Here is a 22,747-nt window from a genome sequence, read left to right on the forward strand (position 1 = left end):
ACGATGCCCATCGTTCGCTTCAGTACAATGCCATCCGTCTACAATACGATGCCAACCCACTACACGGTGCACGACAACTCGTCGAAAGACAATTTGTTATGACAGTTTTGCATGTTTAGTTACTTGTTTGCTATGGTGTTATTGTTCTGATCACAGTAATTACCCATGATCTAAATAAATCTTGAAATCTCTTGTGTACTTTCTTTGTCTTTTAAATAAGTTTCGACCAATTTTAGAAAATACAGTAGACCAACTGTCGTATTCGGCAAAATATCAAATTCGGCTGTCGCATTCGGCAAACTGTCTTATTCGGCGAAGTGTCTTTTGACGAATTGTCGCGGAAGCCCCACTACAGTACGATGTTAGCTCGATACGATACAATGTCATCTCACTACAATACGATGCCATCCCTCTACAATACGATGGCAGCCCGATACAGTACGATGTCATCTCGATAGGGCACGATGACAGTCCGCCTCAGTACGATGACATAACACTGTTGCATGATGCCATCTTGATACGGTACGACGCCAGCTCAGTATGGAACGGGCTGTGCTGTTTGCTAAGGTAAGTCGGCTCACAACAGTACGTTTGTGTCATCGTATCGCACAATCGAACTGTTCTATCATAAAGTCAACATAACACAGGAGTTTGCAAAGTCACGAATTTTATTATTTATATGCTGTATTTTAGTGAATGTTAAGTCATTCCGAATGCAACACATACCACGAAGCGATATTTTTTGTGCAATTTTACGAACTGTTAACAGAAAGTTTGAAGTGTTATAGTTTGCACCGTTTCGTTAAACGAGATCGTTCGCCCAAGCATGTGTGTTTACTTCAATTTTGCACACATTAAGATAGGACTGAAATCTAATGTGGTAATAATTTTAAGCTTAACCGGTTTGATTTCAAATTTATTTCTCATTTTGTATGTTTGTAGTTGATAAAGACAATATTGTAAGATTAAACAATATCTTGATAATGGAGTGGAACGAAGTGCAGACCGAAGGTCTCTTAACATAATTCACGCTGTTAGAAGAAAGGAAGCAGATTTACCCTAAACATTTACCCAAAGCGTTAAGTTATGATGGCGAAAACACGATGTTAAGGTATGATGACGAAGCGCGAGATCTCGATTGCAAAGGGCGAAATTATTTCACAGTTTGCACCGTCATATCGCGCTTTGCCATCGTGGTCTCGCAATTTGTGCATCGCTTACTCTAGCGACAAGCGAAGAGCGAGACCACAATGGCGAAGCGCAAAATCGAAAAAGACTCGTTATTTTTGTGCTTCGCTAATCGTCTTCGAATGACAGCAAAGTGCAAAATCACGACGATAAAGTGCGAAACCATGATGGCGGAGCGCAAAATCATGACATTTTTGTAATTTCGTTCTTTGCCATAGTGATCTCGAGCTTTCGCCTAATGCGCAGACGATACGCGATGCGCCAGTCACGATGGTGAAGCGCCAAATTGCGAACATTTCGTGATTTTGCACTTTGACATGATCTCGCGCATCGGTAGTAACCACGGAGCTGCAAAAGAATTTTAAGGTTTTTTTTATTGGAACTGACTGCCGTGTATGCATATATCGTGTATGTACATACAATTAACCCCCTTAACGCCCTTTACGACTTACTTTCCAGAGGTCGCGAGTTCAGTATACAGTATGCGATGACGTCAGAAATCACTCACTCTGAATCCTAAATCAGTATTTATACAAATCCATCGAATCTAGAATTACATGGTTAAGTAACCACCTTTAATAGGTTTCAACCATGTCAAACAAACTAAAAAAGAACAAGACATAACGCGACAAACGTCCCTTTTTATAAAGCAACAATTTATTCAAATATAAATTCTATAAAAAAGCATCAATAATAGTTTAAAACAAAATCAGAGATTTTCACGCTTGCAATGAAGACTATATTTCTGAAATCATTATAATATACATATTACCTGAACTATAACGCCATTCGCATCTTTGTTTTTGTGTAAGAGGCAGCCATATCGAAAGTACAAACATTTTTTAACAAAGTCATTTAAAATGAAAAATTATCTTGGTTAATATCAGTGGGGGAATACATGTAGTCCAACTTATGCAAAATTAGTAATGTTCTACAAAATCGGCCATTCACTAGTAGCTTTTCCTGTGTATGTTTATTTTGAGAAACCCAGAAGAACATTCCCGAACATCTAGCCCACAAGCAAATCGATACAGTTTCCAGTTATTATAAAAAAAAATCCAAATACCCTCCTGTCCACGCTCGAATGTTTCAAGTTTATACAGTCATAATTTATTTTAGGTCGATTGTGAAGGAAGTTCTACAACTTATATTAATCACTCTCGACACCTCATTCCTGATGGAATCCATCGCAACGAGGGTATGAGAGAAGAGGCCAGTTTCCCTTTTAATGCTGAGCGCCAAGCAAGGGAGCTACTGGTACCATTTTTCACGTCTACCGTCCATGAACAGGCTCAAGCAAACCGAGCCTGCAACATTTTAGTTTTTGTCGTGTTAAGCGACCTGTGAAGTTTCCACTTTTTCTATTTTGGTATGACGCGGCCGAGGATCGAACCCACGACCTCCCGCACTCGAAGCGGACGCTCTACCACTAGGCTATCGAATGTTTCAAGGAAGCAGTATCCCAACATACATGCAATTAATTGCAGCAAAGTTTTTTTTAACCTGACTTTCCTATTCTTGTATGGTTATCTAACTTCTTCTGTTTTCAGTCTCACTTTCTCTCTGTGGCATCTTACTGTAAATCATTTTGTAAAAAAATGCGTGCACTGACTGAGCGTGTGTTGGTAATACAATGTCATTAATCCTCCCCCACCCCCCGCCTCACCACACCCATGCCCCTTAAATAAATCTTTATGAAAGTGTAGGGTAAGGGAGAAAAGTTAGTAAATGATACCGAGATGTGATTTAACACCTTTAACATTCTTTACACCACTGTGTATATCTAAGTGAATCATATAATATTAGAAAATTTTTAAAACAGCCTATACATGAAATGTCCGTTTTAATGTGTTTCGATCACGATACATTCAAAATATTTATGAAACAGGCCAAATATATTTCAAATCCTACACTTTTATGCTGAAGAACAAATACGAGCTGTATCTGTCTTCAACGTCACCAAAAAATAAGACTTCAGAATTATTGAGCATCGTTGTAAAACACACTGGGTGTAAATCTGCCCTCATAAGTAGTCCCAGAAATCCAGTTGTTGGCAATCCATTTGGATCCCTTTTTAAGATCACATCCACCGTGATGAGAAAGTCTATCAACTTTGCCCAGATAACCCGTCTGAAATTCAAAATACAAGCTATAGTTAATTCTTTAAAATATACATAATTCAATTAAAAACAAACCGTTATATGGTAACACTAATTAATTATATGTACATTAAATTTTTTTATGATATTTGGCTAAAAAATAATTAATCTAACGACCCAATGTCTTTGTTACGCTTTTGTGCCGAGGGTTGACGCTAGGCCTCCGCGGTCAATGTTGCTTATATAAAATCTGCTGCTCCTCGTAACTGTAACCGCGTCATTTTACAATCCAAATGTGCATTTGCATGCCCAAAATAATGTCGAAATTGAAGATGGAATGTCGCCGTTGACATAAACATTGTGTCGAAACTTACAAAAATATTTTGCCTCTAACTAAACATGCTGCAGAATTTGGACACCCTCATTTTTATTAGAAGTATTTTTGTTCAAGATATATATATATATATCTTTTGCAATATAAATCCTAGAATATCAAACCTGCTCGTCAACGAAATGGCTATACCACATGATGGCAGTTCCACGCTTCGGCTTGACAACAAGGGAAGAATTATGACAATAATGGCTTAGATTATACCATTCCTGTTCGTCTAAATTCACGTATTTCTCCTATAAACAGTATCAAATATGTTGGTATGTATGAAATGATGATATCCCCATAATACTGTGAAAGCAATCATATTAACGACAAAAATATTTTTCGTTACTGGAACATCAACAAATTTGTCCATTATATAATTTATTACAACAGTTAGACAAATAAGTACGGAGAATAAAAACTAAAAGATTCTGTAACAGACTATCGCCGAAGCATACACAATATTCACGACTATACTATAGTTTAACCACCCGAGAAACTAGTATTTAATGATAGAAAAGACAAGTAACCTCAGACCAGGAAGGAAACGAAGGGGTCAAGAGTAAGACCGTGAACCTGGTAAGTAAACTGTTGATTATAGTATCTAATTAGAAACTGTTGAAAATAGGCATGTGTAAATATATAAAGTAGATTTATATACGAAAACCACTGAGCATTAAACATCAGCTAAAATCAAGCAAGTTGAAAACTATAAAAACTATTTACCTCAACTAATTCCTCAGACATATCAGCAAGTGGAAATGCCGTCTCACCACCTTCCTCTGGTTCATTTAGGTAATATAATACAGTAATAAACCTGCAAGACAAGAATGGATACTATAAATCAACCTATAGATATCATCAAAATGATAAAAGTCTTTAGTAAATATTATACACCTTACTGTTGTTTCAATACAATAACAAGGTAATGCAAAGCTCGAACTGACGCTGAGTATGTAAAAAAATCTTAATGTTATCATTTTGATGACACCGTCTATGAAATAGAATATAGAGAGAACTGTAGTATTTGAACATTCATTATCCCTCTGGACAAAAACTGTGTTATCATTTATTTTTGATTATATGATATTTTCACAGTGAAAAAATATATGTTATATGTTTTTCCGGGTTGAAACTTAAAATATAAAACATGTAAGGCTACTTTATTTTGAATTGTCAAATTAGAATGCACTCGTCACACTTTATCTATTTAGATCTTACACTGAACCAAGCACATATTGTGTGTTCATTCTAATTAAAACAATATTTGTTCAAACTTTTTTTCCTTCTTTGTTTCTATTGAAAAATATCAACCAGATATAAATCGATATCGCACAGCCAGGTGATTTCAAGGGGGATAATTTTACCGATAATACGGCACATTTTACCTAATTGTTGATCATGTCTATATTATGCATGTTTTACAATTCATTTCAGTTAGAAAGTTTGTTTTGTTGTTGGGTTTAACATCGCATGGACATAATTATAGGGCGACTTCCCAGCTTTGATAGTGGAGGAATACTCCTGATGCCCCTCCATGCATCATTTCATCACGAGTGGGCATCTGGGTATAACCACCGACCTTCCGTAAGCCAGCAGCCACGAAGGCCCTCGAGTTAGAAAGTAGAAGAACAAGAAATAATGAGTATTGTATATGTATTGCCATTTGCTGTTCACCTTTGTCAGAAAGTTCAAGACAAAAATTTAGCATTTGTATCAAATATGTAAGTAAGTACTTTGTAAAAACAACATATAGCAGGACAACGTTCGAATATATCTAAGCAGGACGGAAAGGTTAAACGCCGGTGGAATATTTTCACGACAGCACAGTTCAAGTAAACACTTCTATATGACGTGTAACGGGTTTAGTGTTACAATGAATTAAAACACAACTCTGCTATATATTATTTTTGATTCTAATATGTCATAATGAAAGTAGAAATTACATGTATTTAACCGTAGTATTTCTGTTTTTGAAGTAAAAAAGTCATTAATGAAATAAAAAAGGAAACTCCTCTTGTATAGACACTATTCCTTCAAAGGTTCTACAAAATGATGCATCAGCATTATTTATGCATTCATTGTTTAATGTATGTTTTAATAATGGTGTTGTACCAAGCATATGGGGGAAATGTATTATTAATCATAATGTACAAAATTAAGCAATGCATTTCTTCCTTGGAGTCGGGAGATACACCTAAAATGTAGCTTTAAATGGTGAAATGGGATGGGATTCCCCGGCTGTACGACAATGGAAATCTGTTTGTGATTTCTGGGCTCTTATTTCTTCATATCCTGATAACAGAATTAATAAACATAAGACACAATGGGCAAATGTTAAGTTAAGTAATAGATGTAAGAACAAATTTCATAGTGTTAAATTATGTTTGATTAGTCTAGATGTGAATGATTTTTGTGATATTAATATTTCAATACCTAAACATGCATTTCTAGCAACAGTTAAAGGTCCATTACTAAGAGAAAGTGAGTTGGCAATTTTTTTCATAGCCGGTGCATAGATTTCTGCAAGACACTAAATAATGAAGATTGGCAGGTCAAAATTTACAGAAGGTCTTTGGAACTCAAAGAAATGTATGTGTATTATGTTGAAATTTCAATGAATCGACAGAATGACCCCCAGGTCTTTTTAACTTTCTTCATACTTCATAGAAAAATAATTGTACATATACTGCGATTTATTTCGAATTTCTACATACCAACTTTCATTTTCCAATAAAATGAAATAGTTTCTGTGCTTTTTAAAAGAAATTAAAATGTTCACTTTCCTTAGTATTGGACCTTTAAATTAAGGTCTATGTGCATGTATGTCAACGATTGGAAGTCCAAATTGAACCAAGCTAATAACACCAAAGGTATAGGTAGAAATAAGTTATGCGCTTATTCAGTTTTTAAAGCTGAATTTGGTGTATAACAGCATTATAAAATTATACTTCCAAATAGTCATAGTTCAGCCTTTAGTGAATTCCGCTGTGGGTTGACACCACTGAGAATTGAAACGGGATGTTATGAAGGTCAGAAAATGTCATTTTTGTGAAAGTAAAGAAGATGAAAGCCATGTAATTTTGGACTGCGGCATGAACTATGACATTAGAGTTGACTTGTTGAATAAAGCCTGTTTATAAATCCAAATTTAGGTATTTTGTCAAAACAAAAGCAGACAGAGGAAATATTTTCCATCCCATTATTGATTAGAGATAGTGCTAGAGCCTGTTTTGATATTTTAAAAGAAAGATCTTTTAAACTAATGAAAAATTATTATGGCTGCAGAATAGTTTATTGCCTGCTCACCATGAATCGCGTATTATTATTATTATTATTATTACAAAATCCACCTTCATCTTTCTTCTCTTTGATAAGCACGTTTTTTATGTTAATTCTAAAATGCTACTGATAATCAGTTCCTTTATGATCTGACCATAGTGGATATTTGTTTTCTTTTCTCTTTTTACCAGTGGAAAAGCCACTGAATTTAAGTAGAATACCAGTGGAATCCAGCGGTAAAATTGTCCGGTATTTCATTGGAAACCAGTGGAATGCCACTGTCTGGTCTTTCAGCTGAATTCCACTGGAATCCACCAGTAAATTGTCCGGTATTTCAACCGAATCCAGTGGACAACCACTGGTTTTAACACTGGAATCCAGTGGAAAAGCCACTGAATTCCAGTAGAATACCACTGGAATCCAGCAGTAAAATTGTCCGGTATTTCATTGGAAACCAGTGGAAAGCCACTGGTTTTACCACTGGTATTCAGTGGAAAGGCCACTGGATTTCAGTGGAATACCACTGGAATCCAGCGGTAAAATTGTCCGGTATTTCATTGGAAAACCAGTGGAATGCCACTGTCTGGTCTTTCAGCTGAATTCCACTGGAATCCACTGGTAAATTGTCCGGTTTTTCAACCGAATCCAGTGGACAACCACTGGTTTTAACACTGGAATCCAGTGGAAAAGCCACTGATTTCCAGTAGAATACCACTGGAATCCAGCGGTAAAATTGTCCGGTATTTCATTGGAAACCAGTGGAAAGCCACTGGTTTTACCACTGGTATTCAGTGGAAAGGCCACTGGATTTCAGTGGAATACCACTGGAATCCAGCAGTAAAATTGTCTGGTATTTCATTGGAAACCATTGGAAAAGCCACTGGTTTCCAGTAAAATACCATTGAAATTGTCTTGTGTAGTTTGTAGAACATCGCATTGTTTCTACCAGTAAGTGCCCATACTCAGAGGGGCAACTGGGTTCTTTTTCCAGCAGACAAAAATTGAAGTGACTTTGTTATACATACTTTAGCTTTACTAACTTAATTGAAATAAAGTTCATTATGTTTGAGTCAGTAAAGGCGGGCAGTTAACCTATTCAGGGTTCCTGGATTCAGTACCAGTACTAACCTGTTCTCAGCACGTATCTGCCAAGTATCTGCCAACTTCTTCATATGAATCAGAGGTAGAGGATGAACTGTTTTAAACACAATGTCTTTAATCAAATCCTCAACGAGAACATACACCTTGCCCAGGGATCGACCTAACAACCCTGTGATCTGTAGATCTGCTCTCTCCCTACTAAGCTTAAAGCAGACAATTCAAATTAAAATCAAGGGGGTCATGATGACCCTGGATTGCTCACTTGAGTAATATGAGCTTTATGTTTCAAATATCAAACAGATGTTTAAAGGTTAAGAAAGGTCAGTAGTTCGCTGAAAGTAGGTTTTAAGATTATTGTGCAAAACTGTACATGTCATCAAAATTTCAAGCTTTATCTTAAAAGACATGAAAGTAGGTCAAGGTCGAAGTCACATGAAAGTAGGTCAAGGTCGAAGTCATGAACTTCGGAAGGACGGACGCACGGACAAGAGCAAATCTATTATTCCCCCACCACTCATTGGGGGAATTAATGAAGATATTGCAAGACAGCATTCTTGACTGTTCTTATGCTTGTCAGTAAATTACTGGCAATAATTGTGTCCCAAATAACTTTGCAATTTTTCCATGTCATAGAAATACAATATAAATCAAAGTAAAAGTATTAATATATATTTATAAGGATAATTATCTGAAAATGCAAACATGAAAAGTCAAGCTTATAACAAAATTGATCAATTTGCAATGGTACTATCTGTTACCATTTTGTATGCTCTGAACACAAACTGCATATTAACTCTGTATCATTAACACCAAAGTCACAATCACGATCATGAAATATCGCATATAAACTCTGAGCCATTAGCGCGAAAGTCCATGTCTGTATTTCACGAAAATATTTAACTTATTACTTAGCAGAGTTTGATCTTCTAAGTTCAGTTATGAGTAAGACAATACTTACACATTTAGTTTGTATTGTAACAATGATAAATTTTGATTTTGAAAAGAATAAGTTTTACAGTGTAAAATTCAATCTTTTACTGCTTTTGAACCATCTTTTCATCCAAACATACTTAAATTCTGTACCTAATATGAAAATATAGGCTAAGTCTGATTCAGGAACACTAAAAACATTTCATTCATACACATACAATGTACATTTAAGTGTTGAAATAAATAAAGCATGATAATTAGTAATTACTTAAGTATTTTTGTGAAAATGGGGCCATAGCACAATCAAATATCACAGTGTCACTCGGAGACTATCTGTTACTATGACTAGCTGTCATCATAAATAAACAAATTATTCAATCGTAAAAACAAAATCATAAAAACAACTGGTTAACAACTGTTTAACAACTTGACTCTGTAAGGTCAATGTAAAAAAATTGTTTAAACAAAAAATGTGTTGAAAAGCACACAATGCCCCCGTTCCATGAATTTGGTTGAAAGCATTGAATGTACTTGGTGCAGTGGTTCTCGAGTAAAGTGCTTTCATGCAACTGCTTGATGTAGTGCGAGAAACGAACGGACGGACGTTCTCACAAAACCCTTTCATGTGGCTACCCTATTGTTCTCTCTGTTGTTCTAGAGAAATGGTCACTTAAGTACCATTTTATGGGCGCGGAAAGACGGACGAACGGACAGTTGAAAATTAATATGCCTCCCTTCAGGGGCATAAAAACAAACTAAGAACAGCTTCTCTTTTAAGACATTACTCAGATCTGTAACAAACTGCTACTTGCTAAAGTAAGCATGTGCAAAACATCTTCAGGGATGAATACAATACATTTCATCATAGTGCTCATGCTGTAAAATATCCAGTGGCTTGAGCAAGTGGTGCATATTCTACTTTTACATCCGAAAAACAAATTGTTTCACAACTGGATGGTGTTGAGTCTGTTTCTGAAAATGTACAATACACTTATAAAATATGAGGGAGCTCAAGAAATAAACTTATTTTATGACCAAGAAAAGATCAAATATGAGCCAAATTTAAAATCATCAAAAGACACTTAATGTATAAAAAACAGTTTCACAGCAATAACAATCATGTACAATGCAGTACACATTGTGATGTTTAAGAAATAATAAACAAATTCCTGTACATTATCAGGAATTCAAGTACTGGCAGGCGTTGCAATGTGTAGTAATTAAACCATGAGTGCGGAGCACGAGAGGTTTAATTATTCACATCAAAACGACTGCCTTTACTTGAATTCCCGATATTGCAAAGGAACATGTTTGTTATTTCGATTCTTACCACACCATAAATCGCATTTCACAGCAATATAATGCACACTACTTTTTGCCAAATTACATCCATGGCCAGGTATACCTTATTGTAGAATAAAGTATCGTTGAATTCCCATATGTTTACATTGCTGACGCCATGCGGTGTGTTAGAATGAACCATAACATAAACCTGTGTGGATTTACAAAAAATCACATTTCTTTATATCACTCTGCACACATATTGTTTGTTTATAGTGTTTTTATGCCCCCGAAGGGAGGCATATAGTTTTTGAACCGTCTGTCCGTCTGTCGGTCTGTCAGTCTGTCCGCAATTTTCGTGTCCGGTCCATATCTTTGTCATCGATGGATGGATTTTCAAATAACTTGGCATGAATGTGTACCACAGTAAGACGACGTGTCGCGCGCAAGACCCAGGTCTTAGCTCAAAGGTCAAGGTCACACTTAGACGTTAAAGGATAGTGCATTGATGGGCGTGTCCGGTCCATATCTTTGTCATCGATGGATGGATTTTCAAATAACTACGCATGAATGTGTACCACAGTAAGACGACGTGTCGCGCGCAAGACCCAGGTCCGTAGCTCAAAGGTCAAGGTCACACTTAGACGTTAAAGGATAGTGCATTGATGGGCGTGTCCGGTCCATATCTTTGTCATCCATGGATTGATTTTCAAATAACTTGGCATGAATGTGTACCACAGTAAGACAACGTGTCGCGCGCAAGACCCAGGTCCGTAGCTCAAAGGTCCTAAACTCTAACATCGGCCATAACTATTCATTCAAAGTGCCATTGGGGGCATGTGTCATCCTATGGAGACAGCTCTTGTTTCTTACTGTTGTTATACGCTCGAAGGGACGTATTATGTTATGACGCTGATGTCCGTCTGTCCGTCCGTCCGTCTGTCCGTTAGCAATTTCTTGTCCGCTCTGTAACTCTTGAACCCCGTGAAGGATTTCAAGTAAACTTTACACAAATGTTCACCATACCGAGATGATGTGCAGACCACATGTTTTGGATGTCTCACTTCAAGGTCAAGGTCACACTTAGGAGTCAAAGGTCATAACAGTTTGTTTTGTGTCCGCTCTGTAAGTCTTGAACCCCTTGAAGGATTTCAAAGAAACTTGACACAAATGTTCACCACACCAAGACGACGTGCAGAGCGCATGTTCCGGATGACTTGCTTTAAGGTCAAGGTCACACTTAGGGGCCAAAAGTCATATCAGTTTGTTTCGTGTCCGCTCTGTAACTCTTAAACTGTTGGAAGGATTTCAAAGAAACTTGGCAGAAATGTTCACCACATTGTAACGATGTGCAGAGCGCATGTTCCGGATGACTCGCTTCAAGGTCAAGGTCACACTTAAGGGTCAAAGGTCATATATGACTGCTTTGTGTATATTGCTCTGCAGTGCAGTGGTCTTGTTTTTTTTTGGCAGATCTCTTTTTTGTACTTACAATAATTTTTTTTGAATTACTTCCCTTTTATGTTACTATAAATAGCTTATTTTGAAACTTTTTTATTATTGGCCCTAGGGAAAAACCAAGACCACTTTTCTGTGGTACAACATGGATGGTACCTCCAATTTTAAGGTGTATTTTTACCTGATAAGGATTTTTGTAGACTTTGATTTTTTTTTTTGTGGACTTAGATTTGTTTTTTGAAGTTTTCCTTTTGTTGTTCCAGTCCTTTGGGGCTACAACAGTCAAGTTCTTAAAATTTTGCTCCAATCCTATGATGTAAGCCTTTGGGCGTATATTGCCCCGCATTGCGGCGCTCTTGTTTTTTCATAATATCAATAAGACTCTTGAAGAGAGAAACTTTCTCAGTGTGCATCTCTTTGGCTAGTTCTAGGTGCACTTTTTATGCCCCCGAAGGGAGGCATATAGTTTTTGAACCGTCTGTCGGTCTGTCGGTCTGTCAGTCTGTCCGCAATTTTCGTGTCCAGTCCATATCTTTGTCATCGATGGATGGATTTTCAAATAACTTGGCATGAATGTGTACCACAGTAAGAAGACTTGTCGCGCGCAAGACCCAGGTCCGTACCTCAAAGGTCAAGGTCACACTTAGACATTAAAGGATAGTGCATTGATGGGCGTGTCCAGTCCATATCTTTGTCATCGATGGATGGATTTTCAAATAACTTGGCATAAATGTGTACCACAGTAAGACGACGTAACGTGCGCAAGACCCAGGTCCGTAGCTCAAAGGTCAAGGTCACACTTAGACATTAAAGGATAGTGCATTGATGGGCGTGTCCGGTCCATATCTTTGTCAACCATGGATGGATTTTCAAATAACTTGGCATGAATATGTACCACAGTAAGACGACGTGTTGCGCGCAAGACCCAGGTACATAGCTCAAAGGTCAAGGTCACACTTAGACGTTAAAGGATAGTGCATTGATGGGCATGTCCGGTTCATATCTTTGTCATCCATGGATGGATTTTCAAATAACTTGGCATGAATGTGTACCACAGTAAGATGACGTGTCTTGCGTAAGACCCAGGTCCGTAGCTCAAAGGTCAAGGTCACACTTAGACGTTAAAGGTCATTTTTCATGATAGTGCATTGATGGGTGTGTCCGGTCCATATCTTTGTCATTCATGCATGGATTTTAAAATAACTACGCATGAATGTGTGACACAGTAAGACGACGTGTCGCGCGCAAGACCCAGCTCCGTAGGTCAAAGGTCCTAAACTCTAACATCGGCCATAACTATTCATTCAAATTGCCATTGGGGGCATATGTCATCCTATGGAGACAGCTCTTGTTCTCTCTCCTCTTCATGTTCTTCATACTCTTTAAGGTATTGCATTATTTGCATAGCAGAGCTTTGGCGTTTTCTTTTAAGTGCACCAACACCTTTATTTTGGGGCGGTTCACCTGAATCAGAGTCCTCTTCTTCTTCAGTTTGACGATCAGTTTTGGCCAGTGATGAAGTTGGTGAAGAGTTGGAAGTACTGGCAGTACTAGCAGATGATGAGGGGCTTGAAGTACCTCTGAAAGATGCCATTGTGTATGTTGGTGTTGTGTCGTGCCTGTCTGCTAATATATCGTCCAAGGCTTCTTCAAATTCAAATGTTTTTTTTTTGTTTACCAGTGGATTTGTTGTGGTCTTTTACCCGACGATATGCTGCTACAAGTGTTTTCCAGCGTCCTTCAACCTGTTTAATTGTGTAATTTTAGCCCATGGATTGAAATGCTTTTGTTATTTCTTCCCACAAAGTTTTCTTCTTGACTGAGGGGTTTTCCTTCTTCCTGCAGAGGCAGTTGCTCTTTTTCCTGCAATGGCAGTGGCTCTTTCTCCTGCAGTGGCAGAGGCTCTTTCTCCTGCAATGGCTCTGAAAAAGGAATTAAATATTACACTCAGTTAACATGGTAAATGCTTTAAATCTGTTCGCTCACATATTGGCCATTTTGACCAAAACTTTATTTTTGTCTCAGAATCTATGGGTTCCAGAGTTATGGTCCCTGAAGGGGTCAAAATTAGCTACTTTGACCTTGTCTGCACAATAGCAGCTTCATTTATGATTTGATTTTTACCAAACTTGCACACAACTTGTGTCACCATAAGATCTTGGTTCCTTTCTTGAACCGGCCGGATCCCATAATGGGTTCCAGAGTTATGGTCCCTGGTAGGGCCGGAATTAGCTATTTTGACCTTGTCTGCACAATAACAGCTTCATTTATGATTTGAATTTAATCAAACTTGCACAAAACTTGTGTCATCAAAAGATCTTGGTTCCATTCTTGAACCGGCCAGATCCCATAATGGGTTCCGGAGTTATGGCGCCTGAAAGGGCCAAAATTGGCTATTTTGACCTTGTCTGCACAATAGCAGCTTCATTTATGATTTCATTAGAACCAAACTTGCACACAACTTGTATCACCATAAGATCTCGATTCTTTTTTATACGCCCACAGGGACGTATTATGTTATCGCCTCGGTGTCCGTCTGTCTGTCTGTTGGTTAGCAATTTCCCTTCCGCTCTGTAACTCTTGAACCCCTTGATGGATTTCAGAGAAACCTGACACAAATGTTCACTCATTGAAAGGATGTGCAGAGCGCAGGTTTTGGATGGCTAAATTTAATGTCAAGTTCATACTTATGGGTGACCCATTTTCGAACTTGATCTAGATGTGATCAAGGTTATCATTCTGACCAATTTCCATGAAGATCAGATGAAAATATAAGTCTCTACCGCACACACAAGCTAAATGTTGACAGACGATTAATGACAGATGCCGGATATTGAACGATCACAATAACTCATCTCAGGTGAGCAAAAAGTGGTCAATTTTTCATTAGCAGTAAAACACTAGTGAAATTAATTTACAAAAAATAAGTATACATAGTTCAACTATTACCAAAAGTTTTAATAATTCTGCCATGTTTTTGTTGCCATGGAAATAGAATGGCTATCATTTTGATCAAATATTTAAAGCCTGCTATCTTTTTTATTTCAGACTGTGAAAAGTCTGTCACATTCTAAATACTACCAGATGATTTCAACATAAAAACAACATTGCCTATCTGTAAGATAGTAAACTAAAAACACACAAGAACAACTCTATCAAAACTACCAACAGCTATCATGTCACTAAATTAATCTGAAGCCGAAAGGGCAGGAACAACAAAAGGAAGTAATTTAAACAATCCATAGGGAAAAAAACAACCTTGACATAAGGCGTAAAAAAATGTTTGTCTCCAGTTTCCCTACCTACCCTAAATGTTTGCCCTGACCCTAAATGTTTTTATGGCCTTGAAACAAAAATCTTAATTTTTTGACCAAAAAAAAAAAAAAAAAAAATTGCAAAACTGCACTTTTTATGCTTTAAACATGACCAAAGATGTTAGAAATCAACTTATTGATGCTCTAAAAGCATAACCCTCATGTTTGTTTGTTTTTTGACACAAAAATACTTTCCAAAAAGTCTCCTTTAATAAAAAAAATTTCCAGACCTACCAACCCCGATTTTTTTTAGCTTGTTACTGGAAACGAGGGATTTTTTAGGCCTAAACAGATCTGTCAAAATACACCTGAAATTGGATGTACCAATGTCCTTGTACTCAAGAAAGTTTTTCCCTGTGATCAATAATGAAAGTTGGAAAATAAGCCATTTATACTTTAAGTTGCAAAATAAGCTATTTATAGTAATATAAAAGAGAAGTAATTATAGAAAATTACTGTAACTGAACAAAACAAAAATAGATCTGCCAAATAAGAACAGCACTGCAATTGCAGATCAACCAAAAAACGCATGGAACAGTCATATCACCTTTGATCCCCTAAGTGTGACCTTGACCTTGAAGCGAGCCATCCAGGACACCATGTGCTCGGCAGGTTGTCTCCATGTGGTTAACATTTGTCATAGACAATTAGACTGACTAAAATTATTCGAGAATACTGTCTTGCATCCCATTCCCTACATTTATGAACATCACAGTTTTTCTAAGCTAACAACATGGCTCCCCTGCTGTGTTAATCTAAACTCAACTGGAGCCTTTGGTGTACATGACTCTATGTCTAAAGCCTCTCCTTCAGGACTCAGGGCCCCCATCAACATTTCTGCGTCTATACAAAGAGCTATAAAAATAAATAGATTGGCAACTTGACAGGCATATAGAGCAAATCTCGCCAACCTCCCGTGACAAAAAAACGAGATCTCGTTTACCGAAAGTGGCGCTTTCTCCACGCGCCATTTTGTATGCGAAAGCAATTATTCATCGGTAAAATAATTATCGCCGTATGACCACGCTTCTTTCGATGGCAAAAAAAAACGTGTACTTCGTGTCTTATGACCATTTCACATTAAACTAATTTTGTTTTAGAAGCTAACATGTATATTAAATGTAGTTTTAAAGGTACAAATTGTAACTCCATGCTCGCCGATGTTTGTTTTTAGTAAGATAACGCCGAATCACGCTCTGACACGAGCTCACGCGAGATTACAGCCAGTTGCCATTCTGTGTATTTTATACTTCTTTTCTCGCCATCTGTCGTCAGCATCTCTGCTCTACCATCGTGAACGCCAACTGCTTCAATGGTTTTCTTCACGGTAATTGCCGGAGCTGTGTACTTCTGCCAATAGATTAACTTAAATTCATTATCGATTCAGTGTAGTGTGAAGCAAGTGATTTTGTGTTCAGATTCCTCATAAATGTTTATATTTTAACTAAAACATTTTGAAGATGAATATACCAGTATTACACATGACCTGCCTGTCTCACAGTGCCTTCAAGCAGACCACTTGTACACCAAACTGCAAGTATGCATCATAGATATACAGGCCCTTTTTCTACCATTTTGGAATGCCATGAACACTAGTGGAATTGGGAGATCTTCAGAGACTGTCATGTTTTTAAAATAGAAAATAAACACAACCTTTATGAAGGTACCTTTTCTGTGGAATATTTCCAAGAGTGGCCGGAGCTGCATTTAACAATAGTGCAGATTAATACTTATTTGTCAAATCAGATGGAGACTTGTTTGATTGGTCCCACAAACACTTGAAGTCACATAGTAATGACAATGCAATCCTTAGGCGATTCAGTAATCAGCAAGTACACAAGTATTAATTGACAACCCACATACCTCTATTGTTGTCCTCTGTGTCTTGGACAAAGAAGTCTGGCTGTTGTATACATTCAACACAACATCAGTGATTTTAACATGATCACCCGCCCTTACATCTTTTTTGGTGACGTCCCTCCATAGGGTGACTCGTGACTTTCCCGTTCTGTCTTCCACAGTAACTGTTTTTGTAGTCGTCTCCTTCCCCTTGACTTCCACCTTCTGTGGTTTATCCTCCTATTTAAACAATAACATACACAAGCGTTGAACCCAGACTGTGATCTTGACCTTTGAGATAGGCACTATGGTTTTGTAGATAACACTATTTAGTGTTTATCATCAAGTGAAACATTCATGGCAAATATACAAGGTTCCTCAATGCATGTCAAAGTTATGTCTGGACAAGATTTGACATGACCTTAGATTTCAAAGTGTAATGTTGACATTTGAGATAGATACCATAGGTGTCCACATGATTCTTGATTCATTAAGGTTATCATTTATGTCAAATATAAATAAGATTGTTTGACATGCATGGCAAAGTTATTGTTGGAACATATATGCCCGCACAGACAATGCTCACACTTAAGTCAAAAACCTTTTGTCCCAAACTTATGTTGAATATTCAAGCAGGATCTATAAAAACTTAATTAGATAGCTTTCTTTCATACTGCACTTTATCTGCAAATTCCAGTAGCCTTTATGAATAGGTGAAGTTTAAATAAAAGTAATTAAATATCTTTTCAAGATATCTTACAAACACAAGTGTGACCAACATAAATAATGGACAGAACAAGAGCTGTCTCCATAGGATGACACATGCCCCCAATGGCAATTTGAATGAATAGTTATGGCCGATGTTAGAGTTTAGGACCTTTGACCTACGGACCTGGGTCTTGCGCGCGACACGTCGTCTTACTGTGGTACACATTCATGCCCAATAATTTTAAAATCCATGCATGAATGACAAAGATATGGACCGGACACGCCCATCAATGCACTGTCATGAAATATGACCTTTAAGTGTGACCTTGACCTTTGAGCTACGGACCTGGGTCTTGCGCGCGACACGTTGTCTTACTGTGGTACACATTCATGCCAAGTTATTTAAAAATCCATCCATGGATGACAACGATATGGACCGGACACGAATGCACTATGATGAAAAATGACCTTTAACGTCTAAGTGTGACCTTGACCTTTGAGCTACGGACCTGGGTCTTGCGCGCGACACGTTGTCTTACTGTGGTACACATTCATGCCAAGTTATTTGAAGATCCATCCATGGATGACAAAGATATGGACTGGACACGAATGCACTATGATGAAAAATGACCTTTAATGTCTAAGTGTGACCTTGACCTTTGAGCTACGGACCTGGGTCTTTCGCGCGACACGTCGTCTTACTGTGGTACACATTCATGCCAAGTTATTTGAAAATCCATCCATGGATGACAAAGATATGGACCGGACACGAAAATTGCAGACAAACTGACAGACTGACAGACCGACAGACGGTTCAAAAACTATATGCCTCCCTTCGGGGGCATAAAAAGTAGTAAGTACTTGCTTTAGCTTTAAAATGCATGAAATTATAATTTAAACAATACAAACCCAGTCTTAACTATGAAGTCACTAATGATGAGACCACCATCTTTTCTGAACATCTGCAAGTTGTGCTGCTCATATATAAGTAGTCTTGTGCAATCTGTGTCATCTCCCACTATAACTTCACAGACAATTTTGCCGTCCTTGTATGTTTTGCATTCGTGTTTTTCAAATAGTTTAACATCAATTGATTTTGGTTCATTCACTGTTAGTTGTAATGCATCTTTTAATTTAATTTGGTCATCCATCTGCAACAGATATAAGCTTGACCACTTCAGTTGTTTGTGTTTTCAATGTAAATGATTTGTTGTACTGATAAAGCAGTAACAAATGATATTTATACAAAGTACAAATTATGCAAGAGTTACCAGGCAACTAAATAATTGCATGTCTAGGAATACCAACTTAACAGATAAAGACATATTGAATTGGAAGTTTGAGTGTCAATATTAACTTTTTTTACAAGTTCTACAGTCAAAACAGTATGTGCAGAAAACCAAGGTGAACTTTGCCTACATAAACAATTACGGCAATACTGTATGTCTGAACTGATAACAGTGCAACTGTAAGGAAATGTTTATCACATCTATCAAACATTTAGAGCAATAACTTATGTCTATACTGATAGTGCAATTGGTGTTTGTTTGTTTTGGCTTTAACGTTGTTTTTCAACAGTATTTCAATCATGTATCAACGGGCAGTGAACCTAACCAGTGTTTCTGGCTTTTGTACCAGTACAAACCAGTTTTCCTCAAGTAACTGCCGACTTTCCCAAATGGATTAGACAGAGGTGGACTAATGATTTCAGGCACAATGTCGTTTATCAAATTATCACGAAGAACATATGCCCTGCTTGAGGATCAAACTTAGGACCCTGCGATTCGTAGAGCAACGCTCTTACCTACTGAGCTAATGAAGTGGACTGGCTGATAGTGCAAGTCTAAGGAAATTTTTTTACCTATCATTTAAAGTAATAGGGAATGTCTATCAGGGTTGCCATTTAGTTATGAAAAAGAAATCCCTAGACTTTTCCTGGCTGAAAAACCTAACTTTTCACTGACAAATATCACCATATTTTTAGACTCTCCTCTTAAAGTTGTTCAATCCACACTTTTGTATGTATTTTGTTTCTGATATAACAAACTTGCATTAGCAAACCAAAAATATAAGAGCGTAAATTTATGATGATGGTATTAGTCAGAAGCAATAACTGATTTGACTTGCTCCAAATAGACTCCTGTCAATACTATTTTTATGCTGCTTAAAGATTAATTGCCATAGCCACTAAACATTTCAAACATCAACCTGGAATTGCTTTTTGACTGACTTTTCTAAAATTTCATTTTATAACTGATCATTAGCAAGATTCCCCTCTCAATTAACTAACCTTGGAGAAAAAGCATTTTTTCTCGACATTTTCACAGTAAGTGGCAACCCAGTCTATACTGATAGTGCAAGTCTAAGGAAATGTTTATTACATGTACCAAACATTTAGGGTAATAGGGTATGTGTCACATACCAAACTGACCTCAAAATCAGTAGGAGTCATCTGCTGGGCATTCTTTTAGTAGTTCAGCCAATAAAATTAGAAACAAGGACACGTAGTAAAACAGGGTGATTCTGATATATCTCTTCACACTTTGTTTGCTGGGGTATAAAAAGAAACAATATTGGTATAACATCTCTCATATGTCTATATACCATGTATAAAATCGTTGTACAATTTAAAGATAATATCATAAACCTTACAGACTAAATAGTTTGAAAGTAAATATATATACAAAATACCCACATACATAAATTAAACTAAAATTTTCATTTCTTTCTCATGTATATATTAAGATATTCACTCAGAACTTTTTCCTTGCATGAGATTCTTGCATCACTTTCTGCTAAAATGTACAGGTTCTGTAGACAGGTAACTCTAATCAAAGCAACATAACCTTGACCTTTCTGAAATAATGTACCACCGACAGCCACTGCAGCTTCATCAAGAGTAAGACCTTGAACTTTGTGAATAGTTGTTGCCCAACATGGTGTAAGTGGGTAGTTTACACGAACAATTGTGTATCGGCCATTATACAGAAACTCCTGTTCATACACGGGGCCTCCGTGGCCGAGTGGTTAAGGTCGCTGACTTCAAATCACTTGCCCCTCATCGATGTGGGTTCGAGCCTCACTCGGGGCGTTGAATTCTTCATGTGAGGAAGCCATCCAGCTGGCTTACGGAAGGTCGGTGGTTCTACCCAGGTGCCCGCTCGTGTTGAAATAATGCACGAAGGGGCACCTGGGGTCTTCCTCCACCATTAAAGCTGGAAAGTCGCCATATGACCTATCATGTGTCGGTGCGACGTTAAATCCAACAAAACAGAACAAACAAAACTGTTCATACACATATAATATTACTTTCAAGCCCACAGTCAGCACGCAAGTTATGAACGTTAACACAAACACAGTTATCAGTTTCTTCACATGGCAACTGAACAACATTTCCAAGAGTGCCATTGACTAATCCAATTCCAACATTTAAATTTCTTTTCAACACAACTTTAGTACCAACAAACATATACAAGTGATGCAATAGGCCACCTGCATCACAATCATCAACAGGAATGTATTCCTGGGGAACATCCCAAGTAGCTGTACAAATATCATTCGTAGAAAAGTAATGTTTTGCAGAAAAAAATGATATCAGAACCTAACATTTCCTGTATTTTCCTATTGTGTGTATTCACTTCATCTCGAGTTGGGTTAGGCAAGGAATCAGAATTAACAATTCGAGTTTTTAAAAGTGCAACATCTGCTTCAGTGTATGCTCCAATCCTAATTCTGTTCAATAACGACGCATGCCGATTATCATTTTTCTGGCGAACATTCTCGCTTAGAATAAACGTGTCAGACATAGGCCATAGTTAATTATCCTCAAACACAAATTGCCCTTTTACAGGATTCAGTTGGAAAAAATCTCCAACAGCTATGACATTTAACCCTCCAAACGGCTTGTCAACTTGTTTAATAGCCGTTAAGCGATTATGTATGTGATTCAGGTGAACAACACTTACCATACTTATTTCATCTGTGATAACAGTATGAATTTCATGAAATTTCTTTTTGAGCTTTTTCATGGATTGTGTACTCAGTTCATGATAAGAATAATTGTGATGATGAAAAACTGGCATTTGAAAAGCACTGTGCATTGTCACACCACCAATATTAGCTGCAATTCCAGTTGGTGCACACAAACATACTGGGTCAACACCACTGGCTGTAGATGTACACATACATAGCCACTTAACAATACACAGTGTCAAGAAGCTTTTCCCCGTACCAGCACCACCAGTAACAAACAACAAAAACTATTTTGTATGAGTAGGTTCTCCAGCTGTAAAATGAGACTCAACATATGTGTACACCTGTCTTTGATCATAGTTGAGGCTATCAATAGGTTTCCATAAAGCACTACCACTTTCTCCTAATGTTAAAGATTGCCAGTCAACATCAGCACTGTAACAGTCATCTGGAGAAACGGATTCTAAAGAATTGTGATATTGCACATGTGATCCAGCACAGCTTGTATAAACATTATCACCTTGATTAACATCAGTTGCTTCATAATCAGAAACATTACCTAATGGAAAACTAACTGTTGAAATGATGCCATTTTTACAGCATTTAAGGCATTCTCAATACTAGGCGTCATATAGGTAGCAGCAAGGCCTAATTTATCAAATGCTGTCCTTGCATCAGACCCATTCAGAAGATCATTCCAAGATCTATGTCTACAAAATTGTTTCAAAATTCAAAATTTCATAAAGTACATGTTTTCCAAAAATGATCTCATTTTCAGCACAATAGTTTCTGTCTACAATAGTTAAAATATTCACTTATTTTCATTTTATTACATCTTCATATTAAATACATACACTATTTTTTATGAGAAATAACTTTATTCTGATGTCTGATGCGTTTTGATTGCCTAGATTGGTATGAGTAAAATCAGTGTTAGAAAATGGCAATTTATTATCCGCCGACGAAAGTCGGAGGGATATAGGTTTGGCGTTGTCCGTCCGTCCGGAGCCATATCTATGAAATGGTTGGGAATATTTATATATTACTTCTTACACATGTTCACCACTATGAGTTTTTGCGGCCCGCCAAGTTTCAGTCAGATTGCCTTAGTAACACCAGAGACTTTTAGATTTTTTTTCAAACAAACGTCATATACATGTTCACCACTATGAGGGTATGGGGCCCATCAAGTTTCAGTC

The 22,747-nt window shown here is 37.3% G+C and overlaps 2 protein-coding genes across 2 annotated transcripts in view; one reads left to right on the forward strand and one right to left on the reverse strand.

Moving 5' to 3' along the window:
• LOC123540187 (dolichyl-diphosphooligosaccharide--protein glycosyltransferase subunit STT3A-like) overlaps positions 1 to 22,747 on the forward strand; it is a 285,963-nt gene that overhangs the window by 32,661 nt on the left and 230,555 nt on the right. The gene's annotated exons all lie outside the window — the stretch shown is intronic.
• Positions 1,824 to 4,532, reverse strand: LOC123540629 (transmembrane prolyl 4-hydroxylase-like). The gene is made up of 3 exons (XM_053527346.1): positions 4,390 to 4,532; positions 3,786 to 3,914; positions 1,824 to 3,318 (listed from the first exon to the last, which is right to left on the reverse strand). The coding sequence occupies exons 1-3, from the start codon at positions 4,408 to 4,410 to the stop codon at positions 3,169 to 3,171; spliced, it is 300 nt and encodes a 99-aa protein (XP_053383321.1). The 5' UTR covers positions 4,411 to 4,532; the 3' UTR covers positions 1,824 to 3,168.

The sequence above is a fragment of the Mercenaria mercenaria genome, chromosome 16 (assembly GCF_021730395.1).
Source record: "Mercenaria mercenaria strain notata chromosome 16, MADL_Memer_1, whole genome shotgun sequence".
NCBI lineage: Eukaryota > Metazoa > Mollusca > Bivalvia > Venerida > Veneridae > Mercenaria > Mercenaria mercenaria.

Coding starts and splice junctions, on each gene's coding strand:
- LOC123540629 (XM_053527346.1), bottom strand. CDS start 4,410: ATGTCTGAGGAATTAGTTGAG. Junction 3,915..4,389: donor TGTCTGAGGAATTAGTTGAG/GTAAATAGTTTT, acceptor TACTGTTTATAG/GAGAAATACGTGAATTTAGA. Junction 3,319..3,785: donor GCCATTTCGTTGACGAGCAG/GTTTGATATTCT, acceptor TTTGAATTTCAG/ACGGGTTATCTGGGCAAAGT.